General features: G+C 32.8%; 3 protein-coding genes across 4 annotated transcripts in view; 2 read left to right on the top strand and 1 right to left on the bottom strand.

Moving 5' to 3' along the window:
• The window catches only part of LOC133181041 (uncharacterized), a 114,774-nt gene extending 111,408 nt beyond the window's left edge, over positions 1–3,366 (top strand). The window contains exons 42-43 of the mRNA XM_061315571.1: positions 106–166; positions 300–3,366. Coding sequence (XP_061171555.1) covers positions 106–166; positions 300–436 — 198 coding nt within the window. The 3' untranslated portion in view covers positions 437–3,366. The remainder of the gene's footprint in view (positions 1–105; positions 167–299) is intronic.
• Positions 3,367–6,415: 3,049 nt separating this feature from the next.
• Positions 6,416–6,850, bottom strand: LOC133181376 (uncharacterized). Its single transcript, XM_061315892.1, has one exon. It carries the CDS (start codon positions 6,848–6,850, stop codon positions 6,416–6,418), a length of 435 nt encoding a protein of 144 aa, XP_061171876.1.
• Positions 6,524–16,187, top strand: LOC133181375 (protrudin-like). Of its 2 annotated transcripts, none has more exons than XM_061315891.1 (12): positions 6,524–6,628; positions 9,024–9,190; positions 11,293–11,363; positions 11,631–11,808; positions 12,826–12,921; positions 13,216–13,328; positions 13,445–13,521; positions 13,749–13,811; positions 14,062–14,191; positions 14,432–14,481; positions 14,720–14,801; positions 14,921–16,187. In XM_061315891.1, exons 2-12 carry the CDS (start codon positions 9,027–9,029, stop codon positions 15,007–15,009), a joined length of 1,113 nt encoding a protein of 370 aa, XP_061171875.1. In that variant the 5' UTR covers positions 6,524–6,628; positions 9,024–9,026; the 3' UTR covers positions 15,010–16,187. The 2 variants fall into 2 exon arrangements, with proteins under 2 accessions (XP_061171875.1, XP_061171874.1); XM_061315890.1 differs by lacking the exon at positions 6,524–6,628 and adding an exon at positions 7,940–7,990.
• Positions 16,188–17,369: the final 1,182 nt, after the last annotated feature.

The following is a 17,369-nucleotide window of genomic DNA, read 5'->3' on the forward strand; positions in this document are numbered from 1 at the left end:
AGAAACAGAATTGTTCAAAGTTTATAATGCATTAATTTAAAGTGTTAAGCAGGACATGAATTCATTCTGTGAGTGTAACATAATTTTCTCATGTTGTTATTTTAGTGTGAGAAGAAAAGAAAGGGATTTATAAATAAAGGTCCAAAGTCCAGATCCCTAACTTCAGGTAAATTCAAGTAGCTTTTGTTGCCTGTAGAAAAAAAACAAAAACATTTTCTGCTTTTTTATACCCTCCTAGTTGGGAAATGATAAATCTAAGCAATTTTGAAGAATACCTTTTTGTATACTCTTCATATCAGAGCACCCTCGGACACACACCCGGGCCCTATCATGGCAGGAGAGTAACAGAAGTCCCAGTGAACCCTCCAGTCCAAGTCTCTCCTCCTCTAGACTAAAGAAGATCTCCTCCAAGATTACTAACAAGCTCAGCAAGTGATGGTATCGCCTCGCAAAGGAGGGGTCTTAATTTCAGAAGTTAGACTCTCGGAGTGGTGGAGTTGTACAATGGTTGACTGTACAATGGGCAGAACTTGTCAACGATCCTGAAGGTTGACAACTGTTCAAAGAGAACCAGTCGAGTGTTTGAGAGTTGAGAAATTTTGTACTGATGTTGAAAAGGAAACTATTCAGCAGCATACTTTCTGCAACTAGAACAAGATAGAAATTGGTCATACTAGACAGAAGAACACAGAAAAAGATTCCTGTAAAAGGTGTTTATAAATTATGCTGTGAATGGGGAAGTGATGTTAACCCAGACTTGAACATTCCTGAAGTATAATTTTCCAGTTGTTGTCCATATATTACTTTTTGATCAAGATGACACAAGAACTCTTAAAGAAAAATGCCATTGAGCTTTCTGTGGTGACCCCAACTTAAATTTCCCTATTTGGTTATCAATTTTAAAGACATTCTTGATGTTTAAGAGAACATGTATGGCATGGAATGTTTCTTTTGAAGCAAGTGGTTGGAAAATTAATATACATGATACCACGTATTCATTTGTGTCCCTAGAGAAGTCTTTTATTCTACGTGGACCCTATTTTTTATTTGTTCTGATGACATCTTGCTGTTTTAATACTTTTGCTAAAAGAAACAAATTATTTTTACTTAGAAAAAACAATCAAAGTGATTTGATTGCATGAAGTTAATCAAGATCTTATTGGCTCAGGGGTAAATTTTAAATACTTATGATATAGTGAAGATATGATCAATAACTATTTTCCAGTATATTTTTATGGATGAACAATTATTATAGATGAACACAAATATTCTACAAAAAAATTACTGTAGATCACCAAATTTTTGTGACACCTTATTTTCGCAAGAAATTTGTTTGGTATTTATAGGTGAGACAAAATTTTCACAATTATGGCTGTTGCTGTATTTAATAATTAAATATGAAAAAAATTTCGTGAACAAGTTGTCTCACGTAATTAAGTGAAAATAAAGTTCTTGCAAACAAAAAGTGATTTACAGTAATAAAATCTTTGTGGTGCAGTATGTTACATTGCTGATATATGAGTTTTGAACACACAAAAAGATTTGTGCTTTAGAGTTACCAGGTACATGAACAAGCAATATTCTGTTTGCAGAGGCTGCCATTATATCATTTTTTTTTTTTACTTGCCAGTATTATTTTATAATGCATGCAGAAAAGGACATTGATTATTCTAGTGAATATGGTCATTTATGAAGATAAGCATTTAAAAATACAATGTACAATGAAATTTGATTGCAAACAAGCAGGTCCATTGTATTACAGTAAACCTCTATTTTTAATACAATACGGTGTAAAGGAATATGTTTTAATAATTCATGACACTTTTTTTTTAATGAGGAAGATTGATATTTAAAGGATTTTTTTTTCAAAGATCTCTTTTTTTAATAAAAATGAAAGAAGGGCCTGAAGCATATTTTTTTATGAAGGGGTCTGTTGACTTACTGAATCTGATTAAATGTTTGTTTCTGATGCAGAAACCCAGTTGTTCTCAGAAGTGGATGAAAGGATACAACTTTTTAAAATGGATGTTTGAGCTGACTATTTAAGGTGTATATGAGAATGGTAATTTTGTACATTCTAGAATTCAGCTAGATTAAAGCCCTTTTGGCAGCCTATTATAAACAACCAGACTTTGTTTGTGGTGCATTTTGGTAATTATTCACCAAAATGTACATTTCGTTAACAATTATATTGGACATTTCAATTGCTATGTATTTGTTGATGTTTGAGGTATGGAGGTGTGAACATATTCACTTGTTAATTCCTGCAAAAATCTTAGAGTTTACAACCCTTAAAATTTTATTTGCTATACAATCCCAACTTTTCTTTGTGATTTGTTGTTTGATTGAAAGCCTGGTATCCATTTTATTGGCGGAGCTTGAGATAAAGAGGTGCATTCATTTCATGAGAAAGGGAGAGTTTCATTGCTATATCATACTATTTCAATTATTTTATGTTATAGCAAAAAGTTGTTGATTTGCAAGGGAAAATTCTATTTACATTTGATAAATTGATAATTTTTAATCCTCTTTATTAAGTTTTTGAATTGGCCCAAATGAAGGTTGTTGATAAGTACCATTGTTAAAAAATATTTTCCTTTTTTATGTATTAATTATTAAATACATATGTTGCAATGTTAACATTTCCTCTTCTTTATATTTGTTGTGGCCATTGCAGTTTTTGTTTACCTTGTTGAATATATACATGTATACAAAGTTGTTATCTAGATAACTTATTTATGACATAATATATCTGGCTTGTGCCACAAAGTCACAAATTTACTTTCATATTGACCAAGCATTAATATTTGTTTACTCAAATTACTAATTAAGTTTATTAAACCGGTAATTTAAATGGTACACAGAAATGTATTAGCTTAAAGAAGTATCAGAAATACCAATTTATTGTGACCAAAAATATCACATTTTTACAAATCCATGTTTTTTTATTTGTATGTGAATTACGGTCATTCAAAATTAAGGGGCATGGAATTTTTAATTGTCAAGTTAATGGCATATTAAATATGCACAAAATTTCCACGCAGTGTCCATTTGTTTTTGAAGCAATATAGAAAATATTCATATGTTCCAACAAGGAGTTTTTCCAGTTGCCTTAAATTGTGCATAAAATCATTATTTTTTTCATTTTGCTAAAGTCATCCTTGAATTAATGACAGGGTCATTTTGATGTCTGAGTGACAGATATACTATACTGGATATTGTCTTTCATCTTGTCATAACAAGAGGATGCTATTTTTTGTGTGTTTGTATAGTTTTGTACAAAAATAAAAGACACAAGTCAATGTTGGAGAAACAGTATGTGTGTGAAACATATCAGGTCAAATAAATTCAGTGTCATTCCTATGATCTTTTGTTCTGAAATTAAAATACAAGTTTTCACCATAAAAAAAAAAAAACAAGAAAAAATTTGTTACCTGAGAGAAATAAATTTAAAGTTGATTCAATATTTAAAATTCACATAAGGGCAGAGTTGATTGATTATGTCCCACATTCATTTGTTACTAATCTATATTTTCGGGGGGGGGTCAAGTTTAAGTGTGCTGAATCCCCACCACCGCACTCTCATCAGAAGATGATGTTATTACGGGGTAATTGTCGATATTGGATGGCTGATCCTGTCAAGTAATGCAGGTAGACGAAAAAGAAAACGTAAATTTAAACAAGATGTGTTTGTGAAACACTGATGCTCCCGTATGGCAGCTAATGGCAAAGGTTAAAGTTTCTCAAATGCAAGTCAACTCCAAGGTCAAGAGATCAAAAATGTTGTTACCCAAAGAAAGGACTTGTGTCAATGGATATACCTGATAAATATGAAAGCCCAAGCACCAACCATTCAAAAGTTATGGTCAAAGATAATGTTTTCTAAAAGTGGGTCAACTCCAAGGTCAAAGGGTCAATGGTATGCAGGGGATGATCTTGTAATAAGAAATACACATGCAAAATATAAAAGTCCTAGCACTAACTGTTCAGAAGTAATGGCGAAGGATAAAGTTTTTCAAAAGTAGGTCAAAGTCAAAGGTCAAAATTAGGTGCGTTCAGAGTTCATCAGATTGTAACCAACGGCATGTTAGGTTACCAACATTTGCCAATGGTTGCAAATAGTAGCAATTGGTTACCACAGTTCACCATCAGTGTACTTTCAATTTTAAATGAGGTCACCAAATCTACCAGCAGTCTAGAGTGTCGGCAAGATTGGTGCATGACGTCACCATACCAATTCAACATGGCGGCTTTGGCAAATTAAGTGAAAAAGTGCACTATTGTACATGTTTTTGTTATACCATGACCAATATGTATGGAATTTGCATTTATCTGGAATTTTGTCAATAAAAAAATGTCACATCTTGTGCATATACATGTAATTTCATCTTACATATACCACAATATAAATGACTAATACCGGTATTATTTCTGTATCCTTGTGACATTTTTTTTTACAAGAACTTCTGAAAGTAAGTTTGTGGTATTAATATGATAGACCATTTTGCAAAATCTTGTCACGGCTACCAGAATTATTATTTTCCCCGTTTCATTGGTTCAATTGGTTACAAATGGCTACTAGTTGTAACCAAGTGCTGCCATTTGTTTGAAATAGACAAAAAATCGTTCATAGTTCTACAGGGAAAATTTATTGCAAACGGTATCCCTTGGTGTCTAATGCTTACCATAGTTTACTGATGGCAACCAAATGCTACCAGTGGTCGTTCTCAAATTCACCAATGGTAGAATTCTGAATGCACCTATTGTTGGTATCCAAAGGAAGGTCTTGTCACAAGAAATATACCTACATGTATGAAATTTGAAAGCTGTTCAAAAGTTATGGCCAATGCAAGGTTAACGTTGAGTAAATTTTTGCAAAAGTGGGTGAAATTCCAGGGTCAAGAGATCAAATATGTTGATACCCAAAGGAAGGTCATGTCACAAGAAATACACATGTGAAATACGAAAGCCATAGCTCCAATCAATCAAAAAGTTATGGACAATGTTAAAGTTTTTGCAGATAAACAGACAGACAGACAGACAGGGCAAAAACTATATACCCTCGAATCTTCGATTACGGGGGCAAAAAAATAATTTTAAAATTACGTGGAAACATACAGTGGTGCAATGTTCTACAAATTGCATCCATTTTGCTAAGTGGTCACAGTAGGCCTGTAAGTAAAACTATAGCATACTTAGCACATAATATTCCACCAACTGTGAAAGTCTCAGATATCTACTGTATAGAGTATTGTTTATCCTTAATTCATTTTCACAGAATCTGTGTCTTCGTTTTTCATAGCATAATCATGCTCCTTCTCGAACTGATCGAGGCTCGGGGGTAATCGACGTAAATGTAACATCTATATAGGGCAGTGAGGTTGTTTTCCCATTAGAAACTCTTCGGACAGAGTAGCTCTAGTTGATATGAAATTACTGATGGACAATGACAATGAAATATATTGAAAAACTTTATCATCTTTTTGCCGATTCTGTCGACCTTCACATATTAACATACTGAAATATTTTAAATACGTCTATCATAGCCAGGAGAAACAAAGAAAAACAAGAAGCTGTAGATTCTAGTTTTAAGGATGCAGTCCATATATCAAATTTTATTTTATTTATAATTTTAACAACGATGACTGAACAAAGGCTATGAAAAAATTAGTGTTTTAACTAAGTTTGATTAACTGTTGTTTTTTTTTTTTCTTCCTTATTTATTATTGTTCCAAATATTTCTTATTCTTCATGCTTCGTCTTTCTTTAATATATGCCCACTGTGAATCCATACTCCACCATCAAAGGGATCTTCATGCTGTGCTCTAAATGTTGTTTACTTCGGGGTGATTGGAAATTAATTATGTTCTTAAACGGTACAAAAATTTCACAGTTCTCTCTCTTTTTCTCTCTCTCCTAGAATTCACATCCGCCGCTTCCAACCATGCACTTCCTTGTATGTTCTTTCTCTATTATCTGTCTACTTCTTCAGCACACAAAGTGCTCCATACAGACCCACTTTGATACTACAACAGCCATAAGCTAATATTATTTCAAGGGTAAGTACATGAACCATTAAAAAAAATAATATAGTGCCTTGTGCATGTCCAAAATTAGGAAGTCATTGAAAGAGCAGCTCTATTTTCACATTTAATTTATAGTAATGCTAACGTTTTAAAGCTGAAAGACAAGGAAAAGATACAAATATACTTCCCTGAACGTTTTGGCTTGTCTTCTGGGAAAAAGACAATTAAGGTGGATACACCTGAAACGGGTAATAAAAAGTAAGCAATTGATATCTTTAAAGTAAGTTTTGGTAATATTAAATCATAATCATGAAAAATAAAGAACAAAATCCTTGTCTTATATAGGATTATAATGATTGTTAAATAGGTTTGGAGACACCCTTACTGTATCACAAGTCTTCGTCACTCTCTGTATCAATACCATAAATATCCTCATCATCAATTTCGTCGTCTGCTTCATCGCCATCGGCGCCCTCAAGGAGGAAAACTGGGTTACCATAGCGACCATAAAGTGAACCTGAATCGCTGTACTGCCCATTATTTTCCAAGAAGGCGTGTTCGATTAGGATTTCTTGTCGGAGTTTGTTGACACTACAGGCTTTGTATGTGGCAAATTCATAGAACATGTTTCGAACACCCTCTAAGATTGCCATTTTCATTCTAAGAGAATATCGAAAGGACTTCTGACCTAATTTGTCTGCACGGTCGTACCGCTTGGCCAGCTGCTCAAACCTTTGGTTAAGTACCGTCAGTTGCAGACAAGCCATGCCATAATATGTCTCCTGCTCTCTCAGTCGATCTCGCAATTCATTTATTTTCGACATAACTGAATTTCAAGTTAATTCAAAAATAAGATTTCTGAAATACTTTGTTTAGATAAACCGAAAGCCGATAATTTGTTTACTTTAAAATTAAATTCTCAAATTTTATATTGTATTATGATTAAAATGCGAGCAGAACAATCAAATAAATGCAAAATAGAGAAGCTGCTGAGAGCAGGTTGACATGTAAAGCATGACGATGCATCTAACTATATACATCATATAGCCGAGTGTTACTTATTCTTTTCTCGAGTGACAGCTATGAAAACTCCAAAAATTGTCGAAATGGTGTGTAACGGTAGTTTTTTAATCGCTGACAATTATAAAATGGTGCTAAGACTCTCAGGCAATTATCACGTGTCAAATACAATCACAGCAGTATTATCTCTTCTAAGGTTTTTATCATACAAGTGATTGTAATTGCTTAATTATATGATATTTAGATTCAGAAATGCATTCGCAGTTTTATACAAGGAAGTTTAAAAGACTGATGGAAATGTTTGAATACAGTATATTTTCGTTGTTTTGTAATTATTGGAAAGTGAATTTATTTCACGAGTTTGTGTTTTCATGGATGAATACAAAGCAAGGGGAAAATAATAATTATAATAATTAAACATATTGCAAGAGAAAATAAATTAATTTCCAACTACAAAGCATTGACTTTTGTTTCTTTTTACCAAATTTTCTTGGTTTTACCGATATACATATCGCCACTCTGTTAACAATTAAAATTTCTAAACTTAAAAGACCCTATATAGAGTGTTAGAATTTCTCTATCTAAGTTCAAAATTCTAAATTTTAAATGATAATTAATGGGGTTTGTCTATGTAGAAAAAAAACGTAACATAAATAAATGCAATGATAGTATATCTAAAACTTTGAGATTATAAATTTATTATTTTTAATTATCGAAATACATGTAACTTTTCCCCCTGAATTTTGAACTAAAAAAATCGGAATTCTAAATCTGTGACATAATTTTAGAAAATAACATAACATGACAATACACACAAAAAATAATCAGGTAGCTCGATGTAAATCCGGGAAATTCATTTTTCAGTAGCATAGATTTTTCTTTTTAGAATTTTAACCGGAAGTAACAGAATGCGAAATGAAAACAGAAATATCAAGAACGAAATGGTAAGAACATTCCAAGAATTTTTTGGTACTTTACACTCAAAACGTATCTTATTTTTGTTAAGTTTTCAAGACAGATCATGAACTGCTCATTATATTTCAAATGATTGAGAATGTGTTTATGAGTAATGAACGTAACGGTTGTGTCAATCTACCCATGTCTCAACGTATTGCCAGAGGGATGTTAATCACCCTACAAATGTTACTTAAATTTTAACTTCCTCCTTATCTATTTATGGTTATTTTATTATTTTTATCTGGACATATGGTACATTATGTTTATCAGGATATTCAAGCCTAGAATGTGTACCGTATTGTAATATGATACGTACTTAATGTATACTTAATGATATGTGATGCTTGCAGTAGTGTATATTCTCAGAGGTTCATGAGTCGTTACACTAATTTGATTGTGTCTGTTTTGTAAATGAATTTGAAATACTGTTTCAATATGTAAATCAAACGTTAGTTATAAATATTTTTTCTTTCAGTTGAACAGATCATTTAGAAAAATAATGCCTTCATTGATTGTTGACACCTCGTTCAAAGTATCGATACCCACCACCATTTTGAAAAACAGGTCCTAGGGTTGTGACCTCAGCAGAAATTTCATTATAAAGGCCAAAAATTCCCATTTGGATATGTGACTTCTGTTGACATAATGTAAACAATGCGAACAGTAGCTCCAGTACACTTGAGATACAATGTAGGTTGTAAGAAAAAAATATTTTAGACTCACTTTTCAAAAGTATGCGGTAATAGCGAATTCATGCTAAGTGAGGTGATATTTTGTTTCAGACCATATATTTTTTACCTGTTTTGATCTTATCATCGTTAGCAGTTGTCAAATATGACAATAGCAATCCAAATAAATTTTTTCTTACGATGTTTGGTGCAGCAGGGGACACAATCTTGCAAAATACTAGAGGAAAATAAAAGGGGCATGACTCTAGGACCGTAACAAATTTAGGGCCTCTGACGATATACAGATAGATGAAGCAACTTAATTTTTAATATCTCCGCTCTTATTTTTAAGGAAATGAGTGAAGAGTCTCAGGTTCCAAATGGAAAACGAAAATCTACTGAAAATGGTTCAAAGTATGGAAGAATGGATTTAGCAGACTTTGTAACAGAAGTTGAAACATTTTCTCGTCTTGTGGAACCAATTGCATTTGTTGTGTACTGCATTGAAGACATAAGAAAGTAGGTTTCTAGAGGTTTTACTCCTCATATTTTTAGGTCACCTGAGTTTACTCAGGTGACCTATTGCTATCTGTTTTCGTCCGTCGGCGTGCGTCGTCCGTCGTGCGTTAACATTTGAACATTTTCAGCTTCTTCTCTGGAACAAATGAACCAATTTCAACCAAATTTGGCACATAGCATCTAGATGTGAAGGGGAGTAAAAATTGTGAAATTCATGACCCCTACCCCCCTGGGGCCTGAGGGGTGGGGCTAAAACCATCAGAATTAATGCAATCTTTAAAAATCTTCTTCTTTACTCCTGGGCATCAAGCAGGCAAACTGTTGGCATGAATGTAATAAGCATTGAGCCCTCTACCTAAATTGTGAAATTTATGGCCCCAGGATCAGGGGTTCTGGTGCTAGGGTGGGGCTCTGTTGAATATGTAGTGAAAAGCATTATTCTTAAAAAATCTTCTCCTCTGCTCTTTAGTATTTAGAAAACAAACAATATGCATAGTTATGACGAGGAAAGGTGTTTCTTTTATAATTGTGAATTTCATGGCCCCTGGGTCAGGGGTTCTGGTGTTAGGGCGGGTATCTAATGATTATATAGTGAAAATGCATTAATTATTCAAAAATCTTCTCCTCTGCTCCTGGGTATTAAGCCGATGAACTAAGTACATAGTTATAATGAGAAAGAGTGCCTCTTCCAAAATTGTGAATTTCATGGCCCAGGGGTCAGGGGTTCTGGTGTTAGGGTGGGGCTCTGTTGAATATATAGTGATAATGCATTATTTCTTTAAAAAGCTTCTTCTGTGCTCTTGGATATTATGAAAACAAAATAAATACATAGTTATGATGATGAAAGGTGCCTCTTCCAAAATTGTGAATTTCATGGCCCCAGGGTCAGAGGTTCTGGTGTTAGGGCAGCGTTCTGTTGAATATACATGTATAGTGAAAATGCATTATTTCTTTTAAAAATCTTCTCTGATCCAGGGCAAACAAACTGAAGGCATAGTTATGATGAATAAGGGTGCCTATTCCTATCTTGTGAATTTCATGGCCCCCTGGTCAGGGGTTCTGGTTTTAGGGCGGGGCTCTAATGATTACATAGTAAAAATGCAATAATTCTTTGACAATCTTCTCCTTTTCTCCTGGGTAATAATCCGATGAACTACGAGTATAGTTATGATATGTAAGGGTGCCTGTTCCAAAATTGTGAAATTCATGGCCCCTGGGTCAGGGGTTCTGGTGTTAGGGTGGGGCTCTGTTGAATATATAGTGATAATGCATTATTTCTTTAAAAATCTTTTTCTTTGATCCTGGGTATTTAACAAACAAACTGATGCATAGTTATGATGAGTAAAGGTGCCTCTTCCAAAATTATGAATTTCATGGCCCCTGGATCAGGGGTTCTTGTGTTAGGGTGGGGCTCTAATGATTACATAGTAAAAATGCAATAATTCTTTGAAAATCTTCTTCTTTTCTCCTGGGTATTAAGCTGATGAACTAAGAGTATTGTTATGATATGTAAGGATGCCTCTTCCAAAATTGTGAATTTTATGCCCCATGCATCATGGTTCTGGTGTTAGGGCAGAGCTCTAATGATTACATAGTGAAAATGCATTAATTCTTTGATAATCCTCTGCTCTCTTTCTGGGTATTAAGTAAGCTTACTAAATGTAAAATTATGATGAGCAAGTGTGCCTCTTTCAAAATTGTGAATTTCATGGCCTCTGGTTTAAAACATGAATCCATTGTGGCGAAGTTATTGCATGATACTCAGGTGACCTATAAGGCCCGTGGGCCTCTTGTTGTAATCGGTAAGCAAATGTCCTGTCTACCTGCAAGCTCTTTCTACTGGCTTAAAAAATTGAAGAAAATGGTAAATTAAGACTTCCTGGTAATAAGATTTTGGAACTATATATCTGTAGTTTCATACATTGCTTTTAAGATATTTTGAAAAAGGAAAAAAGATATTTTTATTTAATTTTTTTTTAACCAGCTGGTATATACTTATGATAGTTATGACCGATCAGTATAACCATTATCATTGTGAATACTTGGCCAAAATTAAAATATTAACTATCAATATAATTTTACACCATAATTCTTTTTAACAGATGGAAATATACAATTGGGACCTTGGTTGTGTGGATTCTGTGCAATATTGGTTGTCTTGTTTTAACTAAAGGTAACTAAGAAAAATTTTAATATGGATTCAAAACTGTTTTATATCTTAACATGTATGTGCCATTCTTTGAGTGTGAGTGTATGTGAACACTCAGGTTTAAAGATGTCTAATATAAAGATACACATTGTAGGTATTTCCAAATGATTAAGAAAAAAGAGTTTACACAAATATTATTTCCATTATTAATCCATGTCATTGTAGTATAAAAATGTACAGAATCGTAGAAATAAAAGCACAACTGAAATGTCAATCTTCTTGTTTCTACAGGTGCTGTGTTTACTCTGATATCATTGCTGGTAATATGCATTGCAACTACATCCTTAGTACAACTACATACCAGAATCCTGGATAAATGTCTTCCCTCTACATCATCTCAAAAAGAGGAAGAGGATGAAGATATAGAAGATGAAGAAGCAATGAAGACTGTCAAACAGTTCCGTTATAGGTTAGATACATGCTGTCAAACAGTTCCGTTATAGGTTAGATACATGCTGTCAAACAGTTCCGTTATAGGTTAGATGACTGTCAAACAGTTCCGTTATAGGTTACATACATGCTGTCAAACAGTTCCGTTATAGGTTAGATGACTGTCAAACAGTTCCGTTATAGGTTAGATGACTGACAAACAGTTCCGTTATAGGTTAGATACATGCTGTCAAACAGTTCCATTCTAGGTTAGATACATGCTGTCAAACAGTTCCGTTATAGGTTAGATGACTGACAAACAGTTCTGTTATAGGTTAGATGACTGTCAAACAGTTCCGTTATAGGTTAGATGACTGTCAAACAGTTCCGTTATAAGTTAGATGACTGTCAAACAGTTCCGTTGTAGGTTAGATGACTGACAAACAGTTCTGTTATAGGTTAGATACATGCTGTCAAACAGTTCTGTTATAGGTTAGATACATGCTGTCAAACAGTTCCGTTATAGGTTAGATGACTGTCAAACAGTTCCGTTATAGGTTAGATGACTGTCAAACAGTTTCGTTATAGGTTAGATACATGCTGTCAAACAGTTCCGTTAGAAAGACAAGTCTAAAATATTGTTAAGAACTTCATATACAGTTGAACTTCGGTATCTCGAACACTGATACCTTGAATACCATGAATATGTTGAAGTGATTTTGAAGTTCCAACCCCTTATTTCTTAAGTATTTTATCCTGGATATCTCGAATTCTCGGATATCTTGAAATTTTTTCTCGGTCCCATTGAGTTCGAGATAAAGAGGTTTGACTGTATATATTATTAAAAATTTTCTTTATTTAAAAAAAAAGGATGGAAATGTCATATCGTTCATCAAAGCAGTTTCAACATGATGATCATCATTAATGCTATTCAAATCACTCCAACATATGAATTTCTTTTCAGTTGCAAGCATTCAAAAAAGTAAATCTCTCTTTTAGTATGAGAGAGTTAATGAAATTTGGTAATTGAAATATGTTGATATTTTTTTGTTTGTAGCCTCCTACAAATGTATGATTTTATTGTACTCTGCAATGAAGGACTAACACAGTTCTACAGAATCCTCAAATGGGACAACACTCTTGCCTCTCTCAGGTAAATAAAATAAAATAAAATAAAAAAAATTTTATAATGAAAAACTAAATATTTACTGATATATATCAATATAGTATGGAACTTGTTCAAAAATTTGCTAGCCCATAATTCAAGTTTTTCTAAATTTAGATGGTATTGAATGAAAAAATTCCTTATAAAGTAATCAGCTCATCTGAAAATTCATTAGTCTTAAACTATAACAGGGTTAGTGAAATTTCTTAAGTTAGTATATTGCTACATCTACTTTGGGATTCTGTTTCCATTGTGGTTGCTAATTTTCACTATATTTTGTAGATTCCATGTGGAGATATGTGTATTCTTGTTAAGTTTGGTTGTCTTGCCAACAAGAGGAATTTGTTTTATGCTGGTTAATTGGTTTTTCTTGGCCAATGAGGTTGTGTTTTACAGTGAGTATATGTATACAATGTTCACAGAAATATTTCTATACATGTAGTTTTAAAAATCATTGGTATTGGGTTTTATAGACATATTTAAAAACAATGAGTGTCTGTTCCCTTTACAGAGTTGTTGAAATATGGAGAAAAAGTGTGGGGAGTTTCCCTGTCTCCAATACCAATCAAAGACAATGGGGCTATCAGGGTTAGTATAAAGCTTAGTGTTAACTGCTCTCTCATTCATTCACTCATTAAAACTATACCAATGTTACAGCTACAGATTTGATCTAGATGGATAATAAATTTTGTTATACTACTTTTAGTTTAACAATATGGCAAATATACAGTGTAATATACTTGTAGTGAAGAAGGGACTAGAGCTGCAAGTATTTTTTTTTTGGTTAAATCTATTCATCTTTAATAACCTTTTAGTACACTGTTTTGGAAGAAGATCAACAGAAGTCTAAGGAAGAGGACACAAAAGAACAACCAGAGGTACGTTCTACACTACACAGTTAATCAGAGTGGCCAACTGGTCGATTGTTTTGGTTCCAGTGGGGAATCTGTTAATACATGTATAATTCATTCACAGTTATGCAGTAGATTGTGAAATTAAGTTGCTGAATTTAGGAGCTACAAACTTGGTGGTTATAAGATCTATAAAAATAAAATCATATTGGCAATGACATGATAGTACAGTGTGGTATTCATCTGATTATTGCTGCATTATTAAAATTAATCTCAGGTTGATTGTGACCCAAGTCAGCTAGAGATCATGTCTGATGACTCAGATCTGAAGAGTTCTATCTACTCCAAACCCAGCATGGTGGAGCGTCTCTTAGAGTTAAGAAAACGAAGACAGCATATTGCACATGGTTAGTTACATTCACATAGCAAAACATTTGGTATATTATCCCACCAGCGCAAGAAATTATTTTAAACCTACATAGAGAAATAAAGTTCATAAAAAAATTAACAATACTAGTTTAATCCCTTTATATAATGTCATGGTTTAATTCTAAATTTTAAAGTTAAAATATGGTTGTGAATGGTTAGTTATACATGGTTGGGGATGCTTTCTTTTCCCAACTGATGTTCTTACCTCCATTTTTCAGAAACTTGTCATAAATGTGACGTTTCCTTTGCTTCCATACTGAAAAGAAGAGTAAGTAATTAATTGTATCTATTATATTTTATTACATGTTTAACGTAGAAATGGCAGCTTAATTTTATATTTATTTTAAAGGATGAAATTTTATGTGAACCAAATCAATCATTAAAACACTAAAATTTTATAATCTAATTTGTTTAAGATATAAAGTATTTGTCCCTCATGTAATGTATATTTAGTTTCGTTACTCATGATTTGGAAAAAAGGATAATTATTATGGATGTTTTTGTAGTTTTACTGCCGGCATTGTGGAAATAATTTCTGTTCAAAATGCTGTAACCAGAAAGTTCCCAAATCAATGTTTGGAGCAACAGGTACTGTATCATATCTGGTGTGAGACTTAATGCAAACATGATATCAATATATACAAATACAATTTACAACAATATTGCTCCGAAAGAATGTGAACATGCATACACAATTCTATTTTTAGCTCCCCAAGCACAGACTGAAATGGTCCTTGTATGTGGTGTGTGTTATGACCTACTTATGAACCAAGCAGATAAGGATAAACAAAGTTAATGGATGTAATGTTAATGGTGGGAATGATGTAAAGTCAAAAGAGAAAGACTCACAGTTGTTTTTACCAGAATCCCACTTACTTTGTATCTCATCTCTGATTTGGAAAATCACTGCCAAGATTGTATTTTAATGTTGCAAATAGAATCCTTCAATATTGTATGTGCGAGGGAGGTATATGTATACTGAGTTTAATATTCACTTGACTGTAAGAAATTCTTTCTTTGCATGATGTGTACTTGTAAACATTTCTACCTGCATTCATTTTACATTGCAGAGTAGGATTTATTTGAGAGGGTTAGGAGGGGAAAAAAGGATATTTTTTCTCTGCCAATACATTTTGATAAAGTCGTACAAGCCAATTTTGTAACATAACAATGTTAATTGTTTAGAACTGATTCTGTCACAGATTTTTACCTTGCTTGCTTAAGACACATCTGTTACTGAATATGTTTGTTGTTTATGATATTTTGCACATTGATAATTTATTTCACTTGTTTCTTTTTTGTTATGGTTACCTGTTCAAATGTATATTATTATACAAAATGTACATATATCAAAAACTGACTTAAAACTCTGAAGTATATTGTTTATATTTTAAATTATGGCAGTATTTTTTGGTCCAGAAATCCCAGTTTGATATATCTTCTGCATGTCCAGAATTGAACACTTACTTGTATTTCATTTCAAACAAAGAATTTCTTCATGTGTAAAAAATTCTGTCTTATTGTTTTGTAAATAATACGGGTTGTTTGGTATTTTCTGAAATCCAAGGCATTCTTTGACGTACATGTATTTTCATTTGCCCATACAAAATGTTTTGTGATAATTCAATGTGACAAAAGGGATAAAATGTCTATTTTCATCTCAAAAACGGACTGGGACCTGGATATAAACAAAAATAAATGTAAATTTACATGTATGTTGAACAAGTTTATGGCATTTTATGAGGAAATGGAACAATTTTTGACAAAATTCTTACCATCGATGCTACCAGAAGTACAAAGGATATTGCTTCAATGCATGTAAAAACAATATTTGTTAAGTAAATATATTATTTCGTAAGGGCTGATTTTAAACAGATTTTACATTCATTAAAAATTCGGGGAAATTTGCTTATTTATCAAGAATTTTGAAATACATTGTAATTTGAAGACATTCAGAAAATAGAGTTGTGAACAAGAGGCATATTGAAGTTTAACATTAACTTGAGTTAAATTTTATTATATGTTAATGCTTGTTTTTGTTTTTGTTTTTGTTTTGTTTTTTTTTTTTTTGCCTGTACAGTATATCCATAATTATTTTTCATTCTTTTATTTGGGAATCACTTTTGCATCAAGTGTTATTTGCTATTAAGCTTTCTTGTTTATTAACATTCAATAATGAGAAGCTTTTTTTGGATGATAGATACATGTTAGTGTGAATAAGTGGCAAATCTCACCAATATTTCTCACACATGAATAATACAGGCACATAGTATCCTTTTTGGAAAAGGCGAGGGGGGAAGATAATTGACAATTTACTGGAAAAATCGTCGACAAGCAAGCAAAGAAATAAAAAAGAAAATTTGTCCAAATTAGACAATCTTATTTTGTGTGGGTGTTGGAGGGGGGGGGGGGGTCTTACCAAAAAGGGTACTAGCCTTTCAGTGAACATTTTTTACTAAATTAAAACATAATAATTGGGGGGGGGGGGGGGGGTGTTTGCCTGTTATAGTTAGTTTGCAACATTATATCAAATGATTGAGACCTTTTTGTAAAGTAACATTTGTAGGAGCAAAGAACAACATGCTTACTAGAAGATATATGTTCATGTATTTCATTCATCATGGCATCATCTGGCTTTTAGATTACTTTGTGTAATCTTAAATACCAGTCTGGATTGAATTTTCCACAAAGTAGGAAATATTTGTGTGGCAATGGCCCATTTTTTTTGTCAGTGAAATTTAATGGAATTTTTTTTTCTTTTTTTTGGTAGTGTTTTTTTTTTTAGTGGTGACTGGTGCTTCTAGTCTTTTGTCTAGTCTAAGTGTAATGGCTTGCCTTTCGTGTGTGGTGTTGGTTTCCAATAAATATTGGAATGTAAGTAAATTTTTTTTTGTCTGAAATTTGCCTCCATATCTTCTTATGTATATATATTTTTATCAGTATTAGAGGCGTCATTATATTCTTTTTTTTTGTTGAAGTAATGAATTCATTTAACGTAGATATAAACAAATTTTACAATGGAATGTGCCAGTTCATGGCTTGTACATATACTTTTGGTACATAAAGTCAACCTTAGAATTGTCCATGTAGAAGGTGAACACAGTTTGATGTGACGTTCCATATTTATACCCCACGCAACAAGTTGCGTGAGGTATA

Source organism: Saccostrea echinata, unplaced genomic scaffold (genome assembly GCF_033153115.1).
Source record: "Saccostrea echinata isolate AGI-Se365-2 ecotype Australia unplaced genomic scaffold, CSIRO_AGI_Sech_v1 ptg000008l, whole genome shotgun sequence".
Lineage (NCBI taxonomy): Eukaryota > Metazoa > Mollusca > Bivalvia > Ostreida > Ostreidae > Saccostrea > Saccostrea echinata.

Bases quoted from the DNA above. Each gene is read 5' to 3' on its own strand.
- LOC133181376 (XM_061315892.1), bottom strand. From the start codon at position 6,850: ATGTCGAAAATAAATGAATTGCGAGATCGACTGAGAGAGCAGGAGACA.
- LOC133181375 (XM_061315890.1), top strand. From the start codon at position 7,955: ATGCGAAATGAAAACAGAAATATCAAGAACGAAATG. The intron at 13,329-13,444 runs GTGAGTATATGT...TTCCCTTTACAG, and splicing joins CAATGAGGTTGTGTTTTACA to AGTTGTTGAAATATGGAGAA. The intron at 14,802-14,920 runs GTACTGTATCAT...TTCTATTTTTAG, and splicing joins ATCAATGTTTGGAGCAACAG to CTCCCCAAGCACAGACTGAA.